This window comes from Halyomorpha halys, unplaced genomic scaffold, assembly GCF_000696795.3.
Source record: "Halyomorpha halys isolate HHAL.00 unplaced genomic scaffold, Hhal_1.1 Scaffold353.1, whole genome shotgun sequence".
Classification (NCBI taxonomy): domain Eukaryota; kingdom Metazoa; phylum Arthropoda; class Insecta; order Hemiptera; family Pentatomidae; genus Halyomorpha; species Halyomorpha halys.
Genome location: NW_027105574.1, coordinates 471,143 through 497,779, shown reverse-complemented (window position 1 = coordinate 497,779; position 26,637 = coordinate 471,143). Strand labels below are relative to the sequence as shown.

Here is a 26,637-nt window from a genome sequence, read left to right as displayed (position 1 = left end):
GTACTATCGATTCTTTGACAGTAGTAGTATAAACAACTTGCCGGTGTTTCGACATGTCAGGAACAGTGATAGAAAATTTAAGTGGAAAAAAATTAAGTATTCTTGTCATTTGTTTCTTTTTATGCCAAATTACATGTTTCCTTGTTGGAGGATTCATTGGTACGTTTTAGCCACTCTATGCCATTGTATTTATTCTTATTAAGAGTCAATGTACCCTGTTTGTCTCCTTCAATTTGTCTTATTTTATGAAAAAAGACTATTCTAATAACCATTAACATGACAATGAATGACATGTTTCTGGTTAAAATACTAATTGTTTGTAATTTTGTTGATTAAATGTATGTAATTTAATATCTTAGTTATTTTAAATTTGAGGTTTAATTTAAAAAGGAAAATTTAAAAGAACAAGTTGCATTACTTTAAAAGAATAATTGCTTTTAAGAAGTTTTAACTTTCTGTTTACCTCTGTAAAAGAAATTATTCAAATTTTTAAACATAGCTTCGTAAGTAGCTTCTGCATTGCAGGAATAATTGTGGTTGTTTGGTTTTATTTATTACATATTTGTTTATTTATATTCTATAAATTAGTACCCATTTCTGGAATGTAGTGTATTTCCAAAGACAGTCATTCTGTTAAAATATTCTGTTTCATTTACAGGGAGATGTTAGTATATCAGTGAAAGAATATTTTTTAATTTATTTCTAATGAACATGAGTACATTTTTCATTTAATTAATCTCACCTTAATAGCTTAGTTTATTTATAGTTAGTCATAATGTCTTCCATTTGTTTACTGCTCCACTAGATGTAATAGTTAACTGCTAAACACATTATATTCTTTTATTTATTTATTTTTTTCCTCTTTTGACATATATAGTACGTTTTTATGTTATTAAAACTTAGGTGTTATTATATATTTCATTATGTTATGTGGTATTTGGAAATCATATTGTTAATATTCTTTTAGACCTTTGATTACAACCATTCTGGTTATAACTTTTTTTTTACTAGCATTTACGTTTTTATGATGAGATACATATTATTCAGTTCATTTATCCATCACTCTAGAAATGAACTAAATAGTCTTTAATACTTACAAAGTTTAAAAAATGTACTCTTATTGATTACTTTCATCATAAAGCAACCAAAGTTCTCTTTGAATGTGGTACACTACTCTGTAGTGCTTTTATGGTTCATCAAGGTTGTAATATGCCCCGTACTGGCATTATCATTTAACTCTAGAATAGTATTCCCCAATTCTGCCTTGTCATTGGTAGTGATACGCACGCCTTTCAAGTGTATTTAAATCTATTATCTTTTAACAGATATTTGGACCTGAAAGGCTTTCCAACTAATATGAATAGTACACATTAGTCAGATACTTAAGGAAAGAATAAGGTCTATATTTATTTATTAAGAGTATTTGTACTTTTAAATATTACTAATCATAACACCAGTAAATTGACAGGCTAGTTTAAAGCTAATGATATTTAAAAAATCTTTGGATACTTTAGGAGAAGGAAATATGTTATCATCACCCTTTTGAAAATAAATTATAATGTAATAGAAGACATGAAATGTTTAATATTTTTAAAATGTCAGAGAGAACTTTATATGAAGAACTATTTTATCATTATCACATTGAAAATAAACTATAATGTAATTAAAAATATTAAGGAATGTAATATAAAGTGTACTATCCTTCTTCTGTTCTAACAATATTTCCTATTAATTACTTAATAATTAACCATTACCATTCCTACATTTATAATTTCCAACAATTCAAGTTATCCATCCAGTTCGTTACTACATGATCTTGACCTTCTGACCCGTGTACAACATTCTACAGTTCTGCCTGCTTTCAACACTCCTTTATTGCCTGCTGGCTTGTCATGAATTATACTAAAGATCAGATTTCATTACTTATGTCTTTAAGAAACTTGTTTATTACTTACCTCTAAACCCTTTCCCTATTTGTTGTCTCATTTTTTCTGAATAAGATCATACTTTTTATTTCCGTTTTAAGTTTTATGTATATAGTTCTTTGTTCCTTTGTATGTAGATTTTTTTTGTGTGTGTGTTTTATGATTTAGTTCATGTTCATATTTAAGGATATTCAAAATTTAATTGGAACGCTTTTTTAAAAGAGAGTTTTAAGAATTCTTAGTTGTGGTGAATGATGTATCTTTTGGTAGCTAAGTCGACTTAATTACCTATTCCGGTTCTTCTCCAGCACAATTAATTCTGGAATTTCCAAAGAAATAAGGTATACTCATTGAAGGATTCTTAATGGAAATTTAATGTTATATTATTGTTGTTCCGATCTGACACAACCTGAAGTTGTAAATCATTAAAATCCGCAAACAATTTTTTTTAAAGGTTTTTAATGGTGTGAAAAATCAAACAAAAATTAAGAACAAAATTGTTTCAGATTTCAATTTCCAGTTAGGATTCGTTTTTATAGCTTGATTTTCCTTGGCTGGCCTGGTTATGGTGTCTCAATAAATAAATGCTTTAATAACTCTGACTGATTCTTATGGGATATTGAATCTTGAAATGATTTTGTCTATTTTGCTCTCAGATTTTTTGTCTTTTTGTTGAGTTTCTAAGATAAGAAAAAAAGGGAAGATACCCCTTTTTGACTGTATTATGGATTGATGGGTCCAAACAGAAGTAAAAAATACTTCAATATTTTAGTAGGAACTTAATAAAATATTACTAAATTACCTATAACTAGGCCCACCTAGGCATCTTGTAGTGATCACCACATGTTGGTTTCTGACACTTCAAGTGACACATTTCGGATATTGCTTTCAGTTTATATGGAAAGCATAATACTTACGATTAGGTTTGTGCTTAGCTGTTGGTGGGTTTTGTTAATTGTTTTGTCTTTCTTCCATTGGGATTCCAATTAGAAATTCTTTTTGGAAAGTTCCACCTTAACTCTTGCTAATATTTATATTACGATGTTCTTTCAACCATGAAATCATTTGTTTGTCTGCCAGTGTTGGAGGGCCGTTTGTAGCCGAGGGAGTTAGATCGTCTTGACTTTGACTGCAGCTCACAGTTCAATTCTGGCCTGGGGATTGACTCTTATTTCGTTGCGGTCCCTCTGTATTTCTGAAATAACCTGGAAGGGGTTCATGGAAAGAAAAGGGAGGGAACGTAAATTTAATGAAATTCAAAATTATTGGTATTAAGTTTTGAAAATAGAAACGGACATAAATTGCTCCTATGATTCATTCTTATTGCCAGTTTGCTTAAATTCTTGGTATTACTGCTGTGAATAAAATTTGAAACAAATTGTATAATAGAAGATTCCATTGTTTAATATTGTTAATTGTGATTCATTCATTAAAATCATTAATCTTAATTTTTTGAACTATGACCTGATAAATCTCACTTTCTTCAATTTCACTTGTTTTACATAATAAAAAATAACCTCAAACTACAGTAAAACACAAGATAAACTAAAGATCTGATTTGGGTGGAAACCTTAACGTAACTGTTAAACTCTACACCAACAATAAAATGGTCACTGGATTTTAACTGTTACTGTTGATAAAACTAAGTTAATCAAATCTTAGTTCAGTTTTATCCAAGACTGGTGCCACTAGTCCTAAGTTTTTGATAATCACTCCAGTCCACCTTTGCTGCCATACTGAGCACTCGGCCCCCTTGGAATAAATAAGGGGTGAGGAAGATTTGTGGGTTAACATTGGAGGGTGGAGGTACCAAACTAACGTATATCCCTATAATTTTATAATTATTTGCTTATATTGAAGAAAAATAATAAATGTTTAACCATTAAAAAGTTCACTGTAGATAAAGATTTATTATGATAGTGACTTGATTAGTCACCAAGAATAAATGTGTTAGTTAGTCTTACACGTTTCCCTTTAATTTATAAGGGCCATAGTTAACTTTAAAGTCATCCAGAGGTTTTTATTATCTAGGTTACAACAAATATAATATCTTTTGGTTTATCAGGATTTAATTGTGTGTTGGGATTTTCTTTTCTCTTCCAGGCTGTTGTATTGATAGACTAGCCATTTTTGTTTGTCATTGCTTTCTTAACATTCAAGTTTTTCTTGTAACTGCTATAAAATACTGTCAGAAAATGTAGCAACAGTGGTACCATCAGGTTCAATCATATTTATAGTGACAACACCTCTGTTCTCTGTTTAACTTCTAAAGACAAGTACCTCAATACTTGTTTCAGATTATAAGGTGTTTTAGTTGATTGTGTGAGAAGGACGTAACCATACTACACCTAATCATAATTTTTCTTTTAAAACCACTAGAATATCTTTCATTCTCTTAGAACACCATCATTTTATGAATATTAACCTGATGTTTCAATAGGTAACCAAGTGCTTATTTAAATTTACTCACCAGTCCCTTGGGCTGAAACCTGTAAGGATTCATTTGACAGAATCAGTTAGTAAGGTATAGTTAATAAGAATTAAGAAGATTGTTATGATAGAATGAATTGAGATAATGGTTATGGTAAGGAAGGGAATTAGGAAGATACTTAGAACCAATGAGAAAGCCTTTGGTTTTTTTCAACATTTAGTTTGAGATCATTGTTTGCTGACCATTCATTGTCACTATATCTTCTTGCAGCTTGTGGATCACCTTAAGCATTTCGGCAGCATAAAAGGATTGGTAAACTTGTAGGTCAGATTTAAGTGATATTGTGATTGGAGAATATAATCACTAAGGCCATGAATATGGCTGCCCGCAGGGTGGAGTGCTATCTCCTCTCCTGTGGTGTATGGTGGTGGACACCTTACTTGTCAGATCCAATAAGGCAGGTTTCTACACACAGAGATATGCTGACGATATCGCTGTGCTGATAGGAGGCAAATTCCCGGGAACTATCTCAGGCCTGCTTCAAACATCGGTAGACCTTATGAACGGATGGTGCCATGAATATGGTCTGAGCATCAATCCTCAAAAGATCAGTCTTTGTGTCTTCACTAACAGACGGAACATTGCAATCAGGTCGCCGTACCTTAACGGTGAACAATTGGGATTCTGCAGTGAAGTCAAACATCTTGGCGTTACTCTGGACAATAAACTGAAGTGGCAACTCCATGTTGAAAGGACCAGTATGAAGGCACTGAGGTGTCTCTGGGCATGTAAAGGAGTCGTAGGCAAATCCTTATTATCTTAAATAAATAATAAATGGTTTGTTATATGGTGGTGTATTTAATTGTTGATAATCTTATAGAGGAAAATTAAATGTTAATGATTTTAAATTTTAAATAAATAGGTTTTGAACTTATAATAAAGAAAATGACCTGGGTAGAATAGCCTGCAAAAGAAATTTTAAATTAATGTGAGGAAGAGTTTGTATTGAAGATGTCCTTGAGGATGGCTAGAATGGCCGAAACGTTGGACTAGTGAAAAATAAAGTGTTGAGACAGAATTGGATACTAATTTTTGATTTATTTTATTTTATTTATAATTTTTTTTTTAGAATATTCACTAGAAATAAGAATTTTTATAGTTTATATAAATGAATCACTTCAATAAGTTTTTATGTGACTTTCTTTTCTCTTTAATAGCTCCACAACCTGCAGGGATTGACTCAGTTTTAGCTACTAAATGTGCAAGTCGTGGAAATGATAGTGATTGGCTCTACATTAGGGGTAAAAATCCCTGTAAATCTATCGAGTCATTCGATGAACTTCAGCAGTATGAACATGAAATAGTTTTTGTTTTCCAGGTAATATAATCACAGTTATATTAAACTCATTATAAAGTAGAAATATCATAGTTTGAGACTGGACTTTTATGCAGTAAAAACTACCAAAATATGGTATGAAATATGCAGCTAAAAAATCTGATATATACAAGTAATATGGAGTACGAAACCTTTTATATAAACCTTAATTGCAAAGAAAGATATCTAAATTTTTTTTTTGTACTGAAATATTAATATTCAAAACAAAAATTCTTTATTTGAAGGAGTACTTGATGAGAAGTAATTAAATAAATTAGTAATCCATAGACACTTGGTGTCTTTCTTTTATTGTTGGAACATATTTCATATAAGTATTCTTCTGAATCATGTGTCTACACATATTCATTGTTGTTTGAACTCCTAACTCCATGAAATTAGTAATTGAAATTTTAGTGGAGATGGGGGTTAAGATTAATACATTATTTTAAGATTCTTTCTACAATTGATCACTTACATACACCTACATTTATTTATCATGACTTTGTATTATTAAGTCAACGATAATTCCTTATGATCGTTCCATCTTTAGAGAAATAAATTTCACAAAATTGAATACATTAAAAATCATTAATATAAAAGAGATGGTTGGGGGGTAGGGTCAAAGGGGAACAAAAAATAGTTAACACTATTTATTTGCTGACATTTTGCCCCACCTGCCAGGCTTCATCAGGGCTAAAAAAGATGCAAAACAAATTAAAATATGTTGACAATGTAGGATAAAAAGATACTAAACAGTAAACTAAGGTTGGGCTAAAAATTATGTAAGTGTAAATGAAAAAATGGTACAAGAATGAACAAAAAGAAATAAAAATAAGATGTGCAATAATAAGTAAATATAATAAAGAAATAACATAGATTATTAGATTTAAAATGAACAAGAGGTGCAATAATAGGTAAAAATGGAAAAGTAAGTATGTGATAGATAAAAAAAAAAATTTGTATACACTAGAGATGGAAAATTAAGGAAGTAAGATAAGAGGTCAAGAAAGAATAAATAAAAAATTAAAATAATAATAATAATAATAATAATACACAACAAATCAGAACCAACCACTGGTCAGGTTTAAAAAAAACAGTGAGCGAGTGACGAAAAAATGGATATTGTACAAAGTTCTAGGGAGATCACCATTACAATTATAAACCATCTGTTTACTCCCCACCACTCTGTCTGTTCCATGTCCTTTTTTTTATTATATTATTAATTTTTAGATCATTTTTTGACTTATACTATAATTTTTAACCCAACTTTAGTCTTCTTTGTATCTTTTTATGCTGAATTTTCAACATAGTTTAAGTTGTTTCTTTTACCATTTTTACCCCTAATGAAGCCCTGCAGAGTGGGGCAAAATGTCAGCGAATAAATGGTGTTAACTATTTTTTTCCTCCTAGACCCTACTCCCTACCGTCTCCTTCATATTTTGAAAATGCGGACAATCATTTATATATATAAATCATAAATATATCTCTTATTTTTTATTTTTTGGTAATATTTATTTTAATTTATTCAGATTCCTACTCCTCGAGGAGGGATGATTCTGGATTATTCTCGGTGGCAGCAAATGCTAATTGGAATTTTACATTTGGATGTGTACTATCATTCAGTTAATGAAAATCAAATGGGTATGTCTTATTTTATTCATTACTTCTTCAGAATTTTCTGAGGTTTTAACATTTTGCATGTTCACTTTCCCTATAGATGAGAACAGGTGAGAAAAACAAGGAAGAGAAAAAAGAGTGAAAATAATTTTTTTCTTGTAATACCAAAGAGATGTGTGGGCGCTGAACACTTTTTGGTTCATGGAGTTTTATTAGCAATAAAACCCTATGTTCCCGTTAATGCCTTATATTAATATATTATCAATTTAATGTCCTGACACAAAGAGCACTCTGTTGTCCAGTTTTAGATTGTTCAATTTTTCTTTGATCCTATTAGGAGTGTGTTGCCTAGCATTATCTTACTGGAATAGAACATTATGATTAACCAAAGCTAGGTAGCACTGTGATAATTTTCCCTGCATTTTGTCTGAGTATTAATGACTACAGTAAAGTTAAAATTTCAACTGACCAACTTCAAATTTTTAAGGTATTAAAAGGTTGTGAAAATTTACCAAATGGCATGAATCTGATTTTATTAAATCAATTTGAATTTGAGATAAAGGACTATATAATTACTATTGTCTAAATATATTCGGGTGACTTTTTATTACCTTGAAGTCTACCAAATTTGTAGCTTATCAGTATCTTCAGAGTGAGAGGAAACTCGTTTTTTCCTACAGTGCTGTAGCGAGAGGGAGCAAGCGGTTTAGTCACAACTCACCAGAGCGCTGCACCTCAAGCCTCACCGAAGCTCTCAAATTTACATATTGCTTTATTTTGTAAAAACATATTGTCATTTTTATATATTAATAATTTATGTATTTAACACTTAACAATGTCAATAGAATGATTAATAAACGATACCAAAACAATGCACGAAACTATCTTAAGTAGACATGTACCGACCGCTTCTTGGTCACAGCCGCATGGACTAGGCCTTTAAATAAAGGGGCTCTAAACCCCCAATTTGATCTTTGATCCACCTCCTTCCCAGTCATACCACTGGTGGCGTAGCGCGACACTCTCCTTGAGATAGAGAAGTTCATTGCCAATCTATTCTCCAATGATTTCAACCCAAAGCAAGGGTGGTAAGTGAAAGCTATGAAATTCATGCACCACACCAGATTTTTATTTTGTTTTATGTATATTTTTTGTGTTTTGCATATTAATATCACTAAACATTTCTATAGTAATACATAAAGCTGAAGGGTTAATTCGTTTGGACCTGCTAATTTCAGGAACTATGAGTCCAACTCTAATAATTCATTTTGAGTTAGGTAAACCATTTATTGAAAAAGGCTTTTGGCTTTATACCATACCCTACTCCATCCATAAGAATGGATCAGTGACCATACAATTAAAACTTTACATAGAATTGGGTCCATATTTGTTATCATGACAACTTTATATTCATCGAAGCCAATTCACTATACACATGATACTTTTCAAATAAAATTGGAAGGTAATTTAATATAAAAGAATGGTTAAAACCTGAAATCCTATTTCCTTCTAGACAATTTTATTGTCAATTTGACCCTGTCCTTGAAAATTTCTCCGAGAAATAAGACTAAACAATATTTAATAGATTATTATTTTAAAGACTATATTGTATTTTAGGGGATTAATGACTGGTTATTGCTATTTGTATTATCATTGTTTTCAGTAAGACTGTGTCACTATTGTTTATTAAAAGTCTGTTGCCATGATTTTTATAAACATGAAGTTGGAAAAAAAAATATTATGTTTTATATTTTTGCTCCTGATTAAAACAACCATCTAACTGAAGATACTTTCTGTCAAGTAATTTTTTTTTTCTGTGATTGGTCCTTTCGTTTTTGGTTGTTGTTTAATTAATCAGATGCTCTTGGTTATGCATTCATCATGTATAGTCCAAATTTAATGATGGTGAAACCTCAGGGCACAACAATTTATATAATTTTAATAATCTTTTATCTTTCAGCTTCCCTTAAGTTCATAGGAAAATATTAACAGATAAAATTATTGGTACAAAACGTTATTTGTAAGACAGAAAAAAAAAACCTTTACAGTCATTATACAGGTATTATTAATAAGGTGGAAATAAATTACCTAAATTTGACGATAACATATATTTTAATAATTATCCTGGTACATAGATAAAAAAAAATTAGAAACATAAAAATAAAAACAAAATTAAAAATAATTATGTTTTAAAAATGTGTGATCGTTAAGAAATAAGAATGTTTAATGAGAGAAAGACCAATAGAACAATTCCAGAACACTCAGTCTGACAATGTGGGACTGTACCCCTTGAATTTAATTTATATTGACAGTGTAATTAATTTATAGACAAGAGGATTAAAATTGAAAATTTAACGCTAATTCAATTAATAATAATAATGATTTTAGATATTTAATTAAGTTTTGTATTAGTAATGTATTTAATATAATGTTAAACTAGCAGAAATATTGTTCTGGAAATGGAGATGATGTTCTGAAACTTCTATGATTTCAAATGAATGCATTAGTTATTGATTTATAAAGGAAATGACACAAAGTTTGGTTGCCCTATTTAATATTAAACTATTGAAGTCTGTGACATTGACTGCCTGTCAAATTATTCATACTTATTTTTATTTTATTTTTTTTAGAGCCTAAAACTGCTATAACATTATACTCCAAGCTTGGATACAAAAACAGAAATGATGATGATGATAATTGGAAATTATATGCGTCATCAGTGGAACAACGAAACTTGGAATGTGAAATTAGTGTGGTATATAATTTATATTTTTAATTATAAATATAGTTATTTGCAAAATAAGAATTTTTATTAATAAATAAATTTGATTTTTATTTTATAATTGACAAAGTATTTCCTTTTTAAATTGTGGACTTATCACAGAAAACAAATAATCTGGTTAAACTAATATATTTTGCTGAACCCTCCTGCATCCCACCTTTGTGGTTCTCACAAACCACTGGTTTATGGGTTCATCACAAGCTCATTAGTAGGTTTGCAACGATTTTTCGAGTTAACTGATTTTCAAGTTTGATTGCTAAAATTATTCAGTGAGATCTTTTCAATGTTTGGAAATAATTTAAGCTCAAAATATTGAAGAATTATTATCATTGATCAGAAGATAATTGACCGGGGATAATATTTATGAGGGGAAGATGATTGGGGGTGCGGTCAGAGAAGAACACAAATAAGTTATTAACTTATTTGTGTTCTTCTCTGACTGCATCCCCTTCTATCTTCTCATATAATTAATAGTATTAAGAATTATTTGCGTTCAATCTGTCCATATGTAGGTTTTTAACACTCAAATGATTTTTCATGGGGCTCAAGTTATTCATTATAATGATTATTGTATAATAATAAGGTAATCTCATTTTCGAGAGACCTCAAGCCACCTATCATTATCCTTAATTAAATAGTTTCCTTCAATCTCTTGATTCCATACCTCGGAATACCTAGTAGCTTCTAGTTTCCTCTCTTATTTTTCCCCGCTTTGATTATGGTTGTCTGGCATATGGAGGGCTCTCTGTGATGAAAATATGGATACTTATGATCTTATTTCAAAAGATTCATCTTCAGGTTTCCCAAGTGCTCTTGCTTTTCTTGTTGGTACACTGAATGGAAGTGTTAATTTCCTATTTTCCCCATTTTTCTTTTCCAAGTCCTTAGAACCTAAAAACCTTCATGCAACCTTGATCTAGACACTCTTCATTCTTCTATCCACTCATTCAATACATGATCTCAACCTATTGATTTTTGTATTATCTGTTTTAGAACTGCTTTCAACAGCAAATTCCTCTTCATTCGTGATATCTTATTTTTGAAATTCTTTAGACTTTTCTATACACAATGACCTATATTTTCCTTTAAACACCCCTTATTCCTTCACCTGCTTAATGACATATATTTGTGGAGATAATAATTATACATTTTTTGTTTCAGAAAAAGGATGGCTATCCTTATAACTGTTCTGTTATACCTTTATTTGAATTGGGGTCATTGCATCATGATTTTTATTTGTTAAACATTAGGTTACCAGTTGATCATAAGAAAAAAATAAATGTTGGTCTTGGACACATTGCTGATATGTGGCTATTTGTGAGTATAGTCTTCATTTTGATTTTGTTTAGGTTTATCATCTATTATTCTTTTTAATTAAAAGTAATACTTTCAGATTATAAATCAGACTGGTGGTTTCACTAAAGTATGGATTTCACTGAAATGTTTTTTCTTTCCCATTATTATTGGTGGTTTAGTTTGGTTTTATCAAAGAATTCACAAATTGAAGAGAAAGCCTTTACTGTTGGAATCTATGCTTATATTGGTTTCTAGTACCCTAACACTTTTAAATAGTAAGTTCATTTCTTCTAATTTAATCTTCTATATTTTTTTATTACTTAAAGTAATTATTTTTACATAATTCATTATAGCAATCTTTGTGATTTTGTAAGTTAATATAGAATATGTTTATTTTAATCATATGTAAATAATTGGTATTAATCAGCTTCTAACATTGCAATTACGGCAATTAATTATTCTTTAGGTTGCAATAAATTGAGTGTACTTTGACTATATATAAAATTTGTCATTTAGGTTGAGCCATGTTGGCTGTTATGTTTAGGATATTTTTAAATACAATGCTCACATGCCCAGAACTTAGTATTGAGACCTGCTGAGGAAGTTCTTTTGATTCATGAAAAGATAAGCCATTAGCTAAGTTTTTTTTAGTTACATGTTCTACTAGATTATAAATGTAAATATCAGATGATGTCTGAATACAATTAGTGTCTAAAACAGTATGCTGAATATAATAATTTGGGAACATTATTAATTAAGCTGATCATATCAAAGGTAGAAATCATGCTATATCATCGTGTTAACACTTCAATTTGCCACATCTTCTCAATCAGCAGCCACCAGGAATGTTCACTGCTGTTGCCATCCAGTTCCTTAATTCCTAGTTCCTTGCATCTCGAACCATGTAGTCCATGTATCGAAGTCTCAGTCTTAAAACTCTCCTCCGGCTATGGTTATTAGTTGTCTGAATCGTTTAATTACTGTTACAACATTGGGCTCATTAAAATGATTGTAAATTTCTTCTTAGGGTTTCTGTCACAATCTTCCCCTAGTAAACCCTAGTAGTGTAATGGTGAAAAACCCAGTCACCTTTGGTCTTTGAGCAGACCCAATTCTTCAAATAATGGAGCACTATAGCATAAAACTGACCTATTATAATTTTCATCAGATTCGCTTGTTGAAGGTCTCCCATCATAGTCTTAAATTTGGCCATGTTTGAACCTCTTGTGCAACATGAAAATCATTGCGCATGACATGGCTTCTTCTTTATAGGCCTCTTGATTCAGTCCTAAAGTCTCTTTAGTGTTTTTTTTTTCAGTTTCACGCAGAGCTTTATCAAATAATGTTGCATTTTCGGCTCTCAGAGTTTTCAACAGGAGTTTCTAACCTGCACTCAAGCCACTAGTGATCTGCTCGCTTCAGCTTCTCGGAGATAATTGCCTCTGGTGCAGTAAGTTTGGTGATACCCTCTACAACTTCACTCTGTTAGTGGAAACAGTCTGTGTGCCCTCTCCTATTCCGGAAAAATTATCTTGAAACTTTGTGAACGCACCTTGTAGACAATTGCCGTGTTGGTTCCTACTAAAAATAATTGAATATAAGATTAATTTATGTGATTTTGTCATTTCAAGTATTGCTGTAGGTGTTACTTAATAACACCTACAGCAATACTTATATTATTGATTTGAAAATACTTAATATCTTTAAATTAATAATATGATCATACAAATTGTAAATCATTAGGAGCGATATTGATTATTGTTAAATACCTACTGGATTAGAAATGCTATTCATGTTCAATAACTAGAGTGCTTCGCATAACACCAAGATCTGTCCATCTGTCTTTAAAGGAAAATAAAAGAAAAAACAATGGTAAACAGATAGATATTGACAAATGTTTTTAAATTATACCGTAAAAAGACTAATAATAAATTGCTTAACAGTAATTTGTTCTAATGTGATAAAAATTAATATTTTGGAGTCTGACAGGAAATGAATGTTATGTATGTTAAATGAAAGTTGAATGATTGACAATAAATATTGTCAAGCCAATTTCTTAAGTTTGCTATAAAAAAAAAAATAATTATATGATGTTAAAAATGTTACTTTGATTTTGTTTGTTTTTCAAGCACTTCAGGTTTCTTTTTTATTATAAATTGTTGGTCAATTTGGAATTGTGGCTTGGTGCCATTATCATGTTGAAATTTTTCTTTGTGTTTTAAATTTCATTTGTTTTTTCATTATTTCAGTGCCATTAGAGATCTTAACATTATATTTTGAACTCCCTTTCATGCTATTTTTTACTGATATAAGACAGGGAATATTTTATGCTTCACTTCTCTCCTTTTGGTTGGTTTTCTCTGGGGAGCATCTGATGGTAAGTTTTGCTGATTATAAGAATAATGAATGATAATAATTTTAGTCTCATTTATTTTACAGTATTGTTCTTTAATTAGATTATGTGGTTATAAATGAGGTGTATTTTATTATTATTATTGGATTAGTTTCAGAATACATGAAACTCAAGTATTTTGAAACTAATCCAAATAATAAAACAATAAAACAGCAAAAAATAAAAAGTAAGCCTGTAATTCAGTTTGGTGCCATATTTAAGCTCCTCCAATACTCCAACATCACTAATGGGATATTGTTATATTCCGAATTTCATGTAGCTTATAATGATGAATCTTTTATTTTACTTGATTTTATGTTGAAAATTATTCTGCAGATTTTATTTGCTTTTAGGAGCTCTGTACTTTAAGCTTGAGTTTTATGTATTTTGAAACTAATCCAAATAATAAATTAATATAAAATATCAGAGTTCTACTATTCCGGAAATTTGGGAATGGTCAGGAATCACATATATTAATACAGTAAGCCTGTAATCCAGTTTCGTACCATATTTAAGCTCCTCCAATACTCCAACATCACAAATGGGATATTGTTATATTCTGAATTTCATGGAGCTCCATCAAATAATGTTCTCAGTTCTTTATTTTGTATTTCTTTTATGACTTTAATAAAAGCAATTTAAAAATAATTGATTTTAAACTCCAAAGGTTGTAAGTGGATCAAGAGAGGATGCATTAGATTTTAAAGATTTTGACTTGGACATCAAGACCCATACATTCCTATGGAACATGTTGGGGTCTGTGTTTTAAAACTTACCATTTTCGAGAAAATGCATGTTGTACTGCCTGCTGCATGGGCACTTCCTTGTACTAGCCATTTTTTACACTTATTTATTTATATTATGTTTATTATATATATTTATTTAAATTAATATTATAATATTAAACAGATACATGGTGCAATTGATCACATTTTAAGTGTTTAATTTGATATATTTTCTATTTAAAGATAAACATAGCTTAAAGTCCAAATAAAATGTATTTAAACTTACATATCATACTCTCTACTGCTTTAGTTATGTGCAAAGAAGAAAAGTAGCTGAGATTTCTATTATGAATTAATTTATTTGATTGGTTTATTATTGGATATAAAAAAAATAAATTCTTGTAGAAGTAAGAATTTTCAGAAAAATGTTTTAAAATATTAGAAATTTCAATCCCCAAAATTGGTAGACATCACAAATATGTAATAGAAATTTTAATATAAATAAAAGTATATATTATTTTTCAATTAATGGACTTATAATTTACTTTATATGTTCATGTATTTTTGTAAATTCTTAAAAAATTGTCTAATACTTTTTTTTTTTTTTTATGTACAATCAATTGGACATCCTAAATACAAGTAAGTTTCTGTTGGTGTATACTTCTAAAAAAAATTTAATGTTTTTTAAATACAATAGGTTAACCTTTTTTTTTTTTTAGCACTGTTTTTGTGAAGGTTAAATGTGTATTATAATAATCACATACTTTATTTTTAAACTTCATTTTATTTATTCACTTCATTGCTTTATTAAATGTTTTAATTGGCATTATAAAAAGAATAATAAATAGATATAGGCCAATGACACATGTCGGTTTTGTCTGAAGCATTTTCTGAGAGAAAAATTGGGTCAATGGCCCATTTATTTATGCTAAACAGATGATTAATCGAGTGTTCTGAACAGCTTGAGAGTTTTAAAACTGATTCAGTTTGTAGTTCACTCCACCCTCTGAATCAGTTTTCAAAATGTGGTTGAATGTTTTGTTGAGCATTCTACCCATAATTTGGTAATTTGTTTTATAATTTTTTTCAAGTTCCTTTATTACAATGTAAAAAATTAACCCCTGAAACTTTATTGCCTTGGTAGAGAAGCATCCTGCACTGTGTTAACTGGTACTGGTAATGATAATGATGTGGGAACAAGTCCGCCAAAGGGTCTATTGGTTCTTTTTGCCCACTCCAAGGCAGAGCAATGGAATGACTCCTATTATAACTTTTATTCCTCTATATCGAACTTTTTTGACTTTCTAATATAGTTTTAAAGTGACATCTAATCTATAGAGGAAGCCTCATTTTCTAGGATTCTATCAGAGCCTAGAAGCCTATATCTTAATGACATGTACTGGTAGCAACCAGTACACGTCATTAAGATATGATGTAGGACAGTTTCCGGGGCCTGTTCACATAAGTGGCAGGTTTCATTGTGAACTGCTCCACAAATCTTAAGATGTCTTTTAAGTCTGCAATGACCTGTAAAAACTCCTATTAGCAATTGGAGTTCATATCTGTTTAGGCCTAGCAGCCACTTAGTTCTAGAAGTAAAGGGTTTAGTTATTAGTAGCTTGGCCTGTCTTAGCTCTATACATTTCCTCCACTCCTTGCCTACTATCTTCCATGTCCAGTCAAGGACTTCTTTGCCTGAGGTTGAAACTCCAGGTAATGCCAACAGTACGCCTTACTTGCCATAAAGGCTGCACTAATTTTTCTTTTGAGTTCTGCTAAATGAGATTCCCATTTAAGTTTTGCATCCAAACTAATACCAAGGTATTTAACATTTTTGGCTTAGTTGGAGTTGATTTTCAAAGAAAGTCGGGGTTCAAAAAGTACCTAATTTCCGCTTTCTGGTAAGTAGAATCAACTCTGTCTTTGATGGGTTTACTGAAAGCTTTATTTCAGTCCACCATGTCTGTGCAACTTTACATGTGACTTTCATTAGTTCCATAATGATACTCATGAACTTTCCACCAATGAGGATCACTCCATTTTCAGCAAAAGCTTGCGCGAATATCCCAGCATCCTCAAGTCTTCTCAATAGGCTATCCATAACAAGGCACCATAGCAATGGTGAGATGCATCTCCCCTGAGGGCATCGAGTTACAGCCTGTGCCTGTAGCCTAGTACCGTCTTCTGAAACAACAATTATTCTATTATTAAGAACAAATCTGACCCAGCTGATTGTCGCATTCGGGGCAGCAATGTCTAATAAGGCTTAACAGACTGCCTCAGGCCTTGTTTTGTTGAATGCCTCTTCTACATAGAAAACAGTCCTAAGGCGGACTCTTTATGTGATAAGACCTTTTCTCAATCCTCCCTACTAAGGAGTGCAGGGCAGTCTCAGTAGATTTTCCCTGGAAATGTGCATTTTGATTTGGATAAAGGGAATTTATAGGTAACACCTTGCTTGTAAGGTAAACTGCCACCAACTTCTCGAGGATCTTAAACAGGATGGAGGATAAATTTATAGGTCGATAAAAATTAGTGACACTATAGTCCTTCCCAATCTTAGGAATAAAAGCTATCAACAATTTCCTCCATGAGACTCTGGTATATATCCCAATGCCAGATTCAAGACCTGACCCCAGAAAAAATTCAAGACTAATGAAGATTGGAAGCCTCTCTGAAGGAATCCATGATTGGAGGATTATCTAATTTGCAGTGCAACCTAGAAAGTTTATCTCCATTGAATGAGACAAGGTTTCCTCTAAGCTGGAGGTCCACTTCCCGCCTTGTTTCCTTAGCGCTCCTAATGGCTGTTGACCATTGCTACCTAATAGCTTTATTAGTCGATAGGCTTCCGGCGTGCTTTCTATGTTACTACAGAACTTGCACCTGCCATCTCGTTTATGTCTTCTTAATTCTCTTTTATACTTATTGGAGGCAGTCCAGTATGCATTCCAGTCCATCTCTAGCTTTGTCTTGTAAGCATTATTATAGGCTTTTCTTGTTCTTCTTGTAATTTAGTCCGTTCAGTTGACCACCATCTTACTTTTTTTACTAGACTCTGTTTTCAATGGACAAGCCTTCTCATAGGCTGATATAACAGTACTTTCGAGAAGGCTAGATTGCTTGTCTAGCTGCAACCTGGAAAGTTTTCCCGCCGCATAGGATGAATCACCTTCCAGCTTTCTCTGAATAAATCTCAGTCTGTATTCCTTGGGTTTCTTTTCAATGTGAGAAGAGGCTTCTCAGCTATTATCTTCAGTGAGATCACCCGATGATCAGACAATGTCATGTCTGAAGTGACCTTCCAGTCATACAAAGGCTATTAATGCGGCTTGAGGCAAGTCTATATCTATATCTAAAACCTCACCCCTTGTTCTTGTAACAAAAATTGCTTTGCCACCTCTGTTAAGTATCTCTAAATCTGTTGAGGCTAAAAATTCCAGCAAGGCTTCGCCTCGCTCATTGGTGTCTGTGCTTCTCCACAACAAATGGCGAGCATTAATATCTCTGCCAATTAAGAGTGGTAAACCTACCTCTCTGGAGTTTCGGAAAAGTCTTTCCAGGTATTGATTAGAGGAATCGAGACTATGGAGAACATAAACAGATCCTATTATCAGTTGAATCCTATTTATACCAACCTTTATTGTTAGTGCCAAGGTTGTGATGTCTCTGGTGTTCATCTGAAAGAGTGGCACCTATTGGTCCTTAGAGGCTCAGATGTAAGCCCTCAGATTGTCTTCACTTGGGGGTAGGTAGATAGTCCCCACCTGGACCCCCAGTCCTCTAATAGTCCCCCTATAACAATAAGGTTTCTTTATTTACAAGATACACTGGATTTAACCCCCAAAAATAACTAGGCTAATTCGGCAGCAGCTAACTTATGCTGAATATTAATGTGTCTTACCTTGATCATTTGGCAGATGAGTAGGAATGTAGGAAAAGCTAGCACCTATTGGCGCCTGCCTTTACTGTGCTTCTCCTGAAGGGGGTGGCTACTAATTGTCGAGTAGACTGGTGCTTTCCATATGGTTAGCTGAACTAACTCGCACCTCAGTCGCCAGTCATTTGCTTGTAATGGAGGCACCCTCCTCGCTCCCCATTATAACTACCTTGAGAGCTCTCTATGAGGCTTCTTTGGTTTATCGCTCTGCTGTGTAGAAGTTCCAATAACAGGGTCGCTGGTCCTCCTAGGGAACTCCTCAATTGATTTAGGCCTCTTCTTATCCTCCCGACGGTTTTCAGCAAGTGGGAGTCCATTGGCCTCTGCCTTTTGGCATGGATATGAGCAGGTCCCACCCTTGAGACGTGCGCCTAGTTTTCCCCACGTCGAGAGAGGGGTGTGGAAAACATAACCTCCCCTTCCGAATCAGTTTGAGAGCTTTGCCTGGTCCGCTCTCCTTAGGCTTAACCAAGGGACAGCGGCCCTATGTTCTTAGGCCGTCTTTGAGTAGCCTGCTCAGAAGAAGGAGCCTGGTGCCTCATTCTGATGGCCTCCTTCTTTAGATGACGAGGACGACTGAAGTAGGGTGGACTCATCACTAGAGTTCTCCTTATGACCTGGAAGGTAAGGGGGAGTTGGTGTGGCCACACCACCCTGTCTTGTCAGGATTTAGCAGCCAGCTCACCCCCCCTCTTCACAGCTAATGTTGTCTTCATAAATAAATTCAGTGTGGGAAAACCGCTAACTACAAAGAGTAGTTAAATGGTTTTAGATAAGTGGTAACTTCTGATCTGGGCCTTGGTCTGAGTGATAGCGAAATCCATTACCAAAATAAACAGAAAGGGGCTTATACTGTAGCCCTGTCTTATTCCAAGTTTGGTTCTAAACTCTTTGGAATAAGAATTGGTTGTCCTTACTATATTTAAGGTGTTTCAACACAGGCTCATTATTGCCAGAGTTAGCTCTTGGTTAATTCCTCTACCTTTCAGGGCCTTATTGATGCTTTCTTGTATAATTCTATCTAATGTTTGTGTAAGCACACACTCAATTCCTTATCTTTTTCAGTAATCAGTCCCAAAATGAAGAATAGTTGTTGTGTACTCCTGGTTTCTCTGAACCCATATTTCTCTTCCTGCAGTAGTAGTAGCTCCACTTGTTGTCTTAATCTTTTCTCTAGGATCTTGGAGTATATTTTGCTATGAATGCTCAAAAGAATTAATTACAAAAAATTATAATTACAATAAATGTAAAAAGTCAATTGTCGTAAATCTGGTGTGGATTGGGATTGATAGTGCAGCTATATAAATGAATTTAAAATCAAAGTGTGTCAACCATGTGATAGCATGGTGAAAACTGTTGGGATTAATGCTTCAATCAAAACCAGCATATGTGAGCTTCAAAACTCATAGCTTAATTTACTGTTTTCCTTTAATTATATGTTTCTCAAAATAAATGTTAATATGTTTTTTTATTTTTATGTTTATTATATTTTATTTTTTTAATTTTTATCTTCCTAATACAACTCACATTTGTTAAAGGAAAGTCAGAAACATCATTTACTTAATTACTGGAAATATCTCAGCTCTGTAGTCATTGGTTGTATCGCACTGTTCTTTTTTGATCTATGTGAAAGAGGAATACAACTGCGGAACCCATTTTATTCCATTTGGGCCACTGATTTTGGCTACCATTTAGCTGTATCCTTTTTAGTTATATCCTTGGATTTTAATAATGCTTATTCCATTAAATCTATGTAGTTTTCTTTGTATACTTTTAATATATAAGATAAGATAGACACAAATATAAGATAGACAGAAAACAGACTAATTGATAACTTACTAATCAAATATGGTGAAGTGAAACGATTAACAATAACTAAAGTAGGCTCCATTTATGACCATATTCAGTAATCAGTCTCAAAATGAAGATTGGGTTTCCTGATTTCCCTGAAGTATGATGGTGATTCAAGAATCCATTTCTTAACACAGGCATGTTTTAAGAAAATGAGAAATTGTTGATCAATGTAATACTTAAACATAAAATTACAAAACTTTGAGTGCAATAGAATTTAACTGATTAATAATACATTAAGATTGAAACTACGTTTTTCAAGTTAGTAAAAATTGTTCATATTTAGCTACTAACTGGAAATAATAGTATGGTGGGGATTGGCTGAGCAGCCTTGTGCTAGTGTGGACCTAAGTGACATATACTCATATAAAAACATGAAACCCTATTGCCTCCCTCAGTTCCACTTTTTAAACATTTTGAATTGTTTGTAATTATGTGTTTTTTTTTGTTGAGAACAAATATGAAATCGCTGGATGAAGGCTATGTACAGGTAACTTCTGTTTTTCACCTAAACAGGAATTATTAACAGTTGTTGAATTTTGAAAAAAATTGTGAAATTTACATGTAGTGGGGATCAGTCATTATCCCAAAGATGAACTTCGATTTTAGTCTTGAAATTCAATGCAATATCCCCAAAGTCAAATTCAGTTTAATCTAATTTGCCTTTTAAAATTTACCTGATTTACTTCAAAATGGTACAACTTTCAGCCAAGGAGTTCTAATATAAGGCTGCTTATGATTTCCAGCATTAATAACTTCGAGTTCAGATAAATTATGGTAGATTTTAATTTATCTAAACTTCTTTTTTCTCATCATTTAGTCACTAGGAGGCATTGACGTCTGGAAATCATGTATGGCCCGTTCGTTGTAACTTAACAAAATTGTACCATTTTACATTTATACCCAAAGATGTCATTAAAAAAAAAAAATTTCCTAATATACAGCTTTAATCTCACAATTTAACTAGTCGAAGGTACAGTCAACGCGATAATTTGTAACTCAAGATACCAGGGAAAAAGTTTTAATTACCCTTTTGTGGAAGCTGATGTTGTCAACATGAATGAAATCCTCAAGTTTGACTCCGCAGTTGGGTAGAACTCCTTGTTCTTAGTCAATGAGAATAAAATTTGTTAATTTGTATGGCTTTGATGGCTCTTCTACATTTTTATGTTTGCTTAAACCCTTTAGCTTACAATGACATGGTAGGACTACTGGGCCAAACATGAACAAGTCATATCAGAAATGTGGAGTGCTATTCGGCTAAATATAAACAAGACCTGGTGAGGCGGTCATACCAAATGTGTCCAAATCGTTTATGGCATGCGCTGTGGAAGTAAAATTATGAGGCAAGTGGTTAAAAAACCAACTTTTTCTAATGTACTTACATCGAGAGGTAGGCCACACTTATTCTTTCTAGAACTCCTTTGAATTTCACATATTGAAAAAATGCTATTTAAATTCAACTCAATATAAAATCATGCTGAAATCTCAATCATCGCCTATACTCAGGAAAAACTTCAAATTAACAAGATATATTTGATTTTTTATGGTGATCGAATTATACGGGCACAGTCAGTGGTCCGTGGTCAGAGGATTGAAACACGGATATATATTATAAAAAGTGGGTTAGCAGCAATATTTAATTGCTACAATAGCAGCAGTATTTAATTCTAGTGGAACTTTAAAATAAATCGATTCACAGTCATGTGATCATGAAATCGATTTTATTTTCATTTTCAGCACCCTCGAAAACATATATAGGGGCCCAATATGTTAGAAATCTCAAATGTTGAAATAAATTGATAAACAGTTGCGCTATCATAAAATCAATTTTTTTTATTTTTAGCTCCTCCTGAAATATGTAACCATAATATTAGAATAAAGAAACGTATTTCATTAGTTACATATATTTTCTTTCAATTTTATTTATTTATTCAATTTTTTTTTCTTTCCATAATTTTAATTTTTAAATTATTAATAAACCAAAATATTCATATTCCTTTACATTATATAACTTTAAATTTTTATTTCCTTAATTATGTTATTTTTACTTACTTATTCAATTATCTATATATACATTTTATTTTCCACTTCTTTCTTCACTTTATTTTTTTTTTTAGTTCATTGGTTATTATCTTATCCTTCATAATTACCCCTGATGAAGGCTAGAAATTCTGGCCGAAACATTGGCATTATTAAATAAGTTATTTCAACCTATTTGTGTTATATTCTGACTGCACTCCTCAACCATCTTCTCCTCATATATTTAACTATTAGTTTGTCCTAAGTTAACTAAATATTAGCTAGCTAATGCCCAACTCAAATAGTAGATAATATACCACCTGATGTAAATGTTAAACATATACTGTGTGATTCATGATATTAAAGGTTTTTGTTTTAGTCTATTACAACACAAATGAACTATTCAATAAGCTTTAATATTCTTTCAGGACCATATAACAATGTCTCCATGCATTTTCAAATAATTTTTTATTATATATTTCTTACTTTAAATGTTTTCCTTAATTTAGTTTTCAGATGGCCTTTTTAATAATAGGTGCTTTGTGTGGAACTGGATATTTTCTGGTATTATGTTTTCTCATATGGAAAGTTTTCTGTAATATGCGTACTAAAAAAGCCAGCCTCCCAGCAATGTCTCAAGCTCGCCGTTTACATTACACTGGCATAATTTATAGATTTAATTTCTTGATGATTGCTACTTTGTTATGTGCTGCATTAACAATTATTTCTTTCAGTCTTGGACAGGTAAAAATACTTTATTTTCTCTTTATTGGCTAGTTTAATCTTGTTTTACTTGATTTTCAATATTTTGTCGGAAATATACTAAGTAAATGATTCGATTGACATTTCTCTTCTTTTTATCAAGAGTTTCGAGAAATTCTGAAAGCCAACTTCTTTGAACAATATCTGCATTCTACCAGTGCTTAGTTTGTTTTTAAAATTTATAAAATCATTTTCACCTAACCTTGTCACTGATATTGGATTGTTTGAAAGTCCTGTTATCCTGTGAATCAGTATTTCTGTATATATGCATTTGTATGAAACTAAGTTACATAATTACCTTGCATGGTTTAGTTACAGAAAGGCTATTTACACACCAGCTTTAATGATCATGATAGAAATAAAATATTTTTAGTTGAATATGAAATGCTTGAATTTTGTAATTGAGTATTCCTAACACTACTAAAGCTTGACCCTAGTATATCTGATTCAATTATAACCTTTGTCTGGGATAGAATGGACTGTATTTTTATTGGTTTTGAATTTATTACACAACCTTATAAACAGAAATGGGAATAGGTTAGTTTTATGAAAGGGGAAAATCAAATAATTTTGTCTCTTACCTTTAAACTGGAGTTTCTCGTATCTATACTGCATTTATGGGAGAGAAAGATAGGAAAGGAAGGGTAAAGAAAAGAAATTCCAATACAGTTGAAACTCGCAGGTGATGCTTGGCCAAGAGTTGGAGAGAGACAGACTTAACCTCAAGCAGAGAGAAGCAGAGTCTATACAAGCGAGGGGGGAGTAATCAGGAGAATGGTGGAAATTTGACATAAATTCTCAACAACCTTTAAAGGTTTTAACTTTTATTTGTTGGAAGGATAAATCTGGAACTGCTGAAAATAGGTCAGTACCTTCCCTTCTTACTGTGGTTAGAGTATATGTAAGTTTTAATTAGCCCAGTTAAAAAAAAAAATCGATAATGTTCAAATTTTTAATATTTAATTACTTCGGTTCTGCTAATTTTTAGGCATGCTAAAAATGGCTGGGACTGTCGAAAGTTAATCTGCCTTGTTAAATTTCCACCATTATAAAACTAGCTACCGCTTTTATTATATTTCCGTTCACTGTTCTGGTTTTAGCTATAAAAAAATGTCTAAAATGGAACTACTAAAAAAAACAGCAAATAAATGTGAAGGACAATAATTAAATAAGTAAAATTAAAACCATCTCATTAGATTTTTATGTGAACCATATATAAAAGAATAATACTAAATACTCCGATATTTCTAACTCTATATAATAAAGTACAATATTATAAGTTATTTTCTGAGTGAATACTTAAATTTGTCTGTATTTTTATTAACTTTTATTTTATGGCAGTTGTATAAATTTTTTATGGCAATTTTCCATTACTGCTTTGCTGTTAATAATCTCTCTCCTGCTCTCACTTAATAATATCCTACCTGCTTGAGTATAGTTTTAATTTTTATGAATGGAACAGCATATCTTTTCTTAACTTTTTAGCCTCAGCTATTGACAAAGATTGATAGTACAATTTGCTCATCTTGATAATATAATTATGGTACTGAAGAAAAAAAGTTTCACATTACCAGTTAATATTGTTTGCTTAAAAGTATCTTGATCCCTTTCTTCATTTAATAAATCTTAATCTGATTGAGAGCTCTCAAAAATATTATTAATAGATTTTGTTGTAAATCATGATCCTTTATTTATATCAATTGTATATAAATTCATTGTTATAAGGTATCTGAAGGGCAATGGAAATGGAGTGAAAATCATGATTTGGAATTTGCATCCGCCTTTTTTACTGGTGTATATGGGATGTGGAATATTTATATTTTCGCCCTTCTTGTTTTATATGCTCCTTCCCATAAAAAATGGCCTGCACAAAGAGGTATTTATGATATACAATCGTCTCTAATTTTGTTTTCTTTTATTGGATATATTTATTTTATTACTATTTAATGTTGAAATATTTAGTGGAATTTGGAATTATCTGGTAAAGTAGGAATAATAACTATATTAAACATTTCTGTGTCTAATTTCTCTTTCAAAACTTTAGTTTAAAAAATAAGAGTATAATATTTTTTTAAATTATACTTTCAGGTTTTGAATAACGATCCTAGATTGTTGATATGGTCAAATGGTCAATGAAATTCCTACCTTCTATTTGGATATCTTTGTGAATTTTGTACTCCTAAAAACAAAAAAAAAAGTTTGAGTTTTGGATTCTATGTAATAATTGATTGATAAAATATATTATGATTTAGTTTTTTGTTTTTATAATAACTTAAAATTCCTCTTCCCTTTATCTATGTTAATTTGTATCATAAAACTTAAGAATAATCAATCCAACACAGAGTTGGGTATTAGCTGGCTAATATTTAGTGAACTAAGGTACAAGCTAATAGCTAAATAGTTGTCAGAATTAGTTCTGCTAAAAAATTGGAACTAATAGTTGAGAGATATTTTATAAACCAAAGTGGTTACTTTGCTTAACTCTGCAAAATACACATTTTTATCTCAGAATTTCAAAACTTTTAATACAATTATATTATAGATGTATTATATGGATGTAAAAATTCAAAAATGTTTATGTACAATTAAGTATATAAAATTATTTTGGTAATCCTCACAGTTCTTCATGTTTACTATAAAAAGTTACTAACAATATTTAATTATTACATATAAAAAAAATACTAGTTAATTACAAATATCAAAGTATGTTCTTGATAAATACTACATATCAAAATAGGCACTCAAATGCTTTATCATATTGTGGGCTGTTTTAGTTCCATCTTTGAAATTTAACATTAATCATTGATCATTGTGATAGCTGAGCACGTGGGGAGGGGGAGGGAAAGAGGAGTTACCTGTGATGTAGTTTTTTACTATATACAATATACAAATACTACTATATAATATACAAATATATTCTAATTACAACATCATAGTACATAATTCATTATAGCTTTACATTGATCAGTTTCAGAAGAGCAAAGTACTATGGAGGAAATAGAATTTTCTTGCCTAGATCCAGAGCCTAGTGAAGTCTCTGCCTTGACTACATTTGTGAAAAAGACTGCATTAGATTAATCTTTTATAAATGTTTTATGTTGAACAGGGTAGAAAGTATAATTTATGTATTAAAACTAATTATAAAAACTTTGTATTAAGCATATTTTAAGCTGTTATAATAATGTGGCATTATGCTTTAATTCATTCAATTATTATTATGACTAATTTTTCTATTATAAGAAATAACACATGTATGATAATGCATGTATATTTTATCAGTATTATTTTCCAATTTGCATGTTTTTGGAGAGGTGTAGTGTATCATTTATATATTTTTTATAATTATTTATTTAAATTTTATTAAATGCATTCCTACTTTATACAATCATTGATAAGAGTGTTTTCTTCATGATAATCTTATTAATACTTCTCATGTACCTTATTTTATTGTTTAAACTAATGTTTATATGTTAATTTTCTAGTATAAGTAAATTTTAGTATTATATTAAATTAAAATTT

The 26,637-nt window shown here is 31.2% G+C and overlaps 1 protein-coding gene across 1 annotated transcript; it reads left to right on the top strand.

Annotated features, from left to right (window-relative positions):
• Positions 1-26,637, top strand: wls (Wnt ligand secretion mediator). Its single transcript, XM_067052174.1, has 11 exons — positions 1-159; positions 5,574-5,734; positions 7,261-7,372; positions 9,979-10,103; positions 11,292-11,447; positions 11,524-11,701; positions 13,676-13,812; positions 20,022-20,180; positions 22,873-23,100; positions 24,844-24,994; positions 26,087-26,637. Exons 1-11 carry the CDS (start codon positions 54-56, stop codon positions 26,194-26,196), a joined length of 1,623 nt encoding a protein of 540 aa, XP_066908275.1. The 5' UTR covers positions 1-53; the 3' UTR covers positions 26,197-26,637.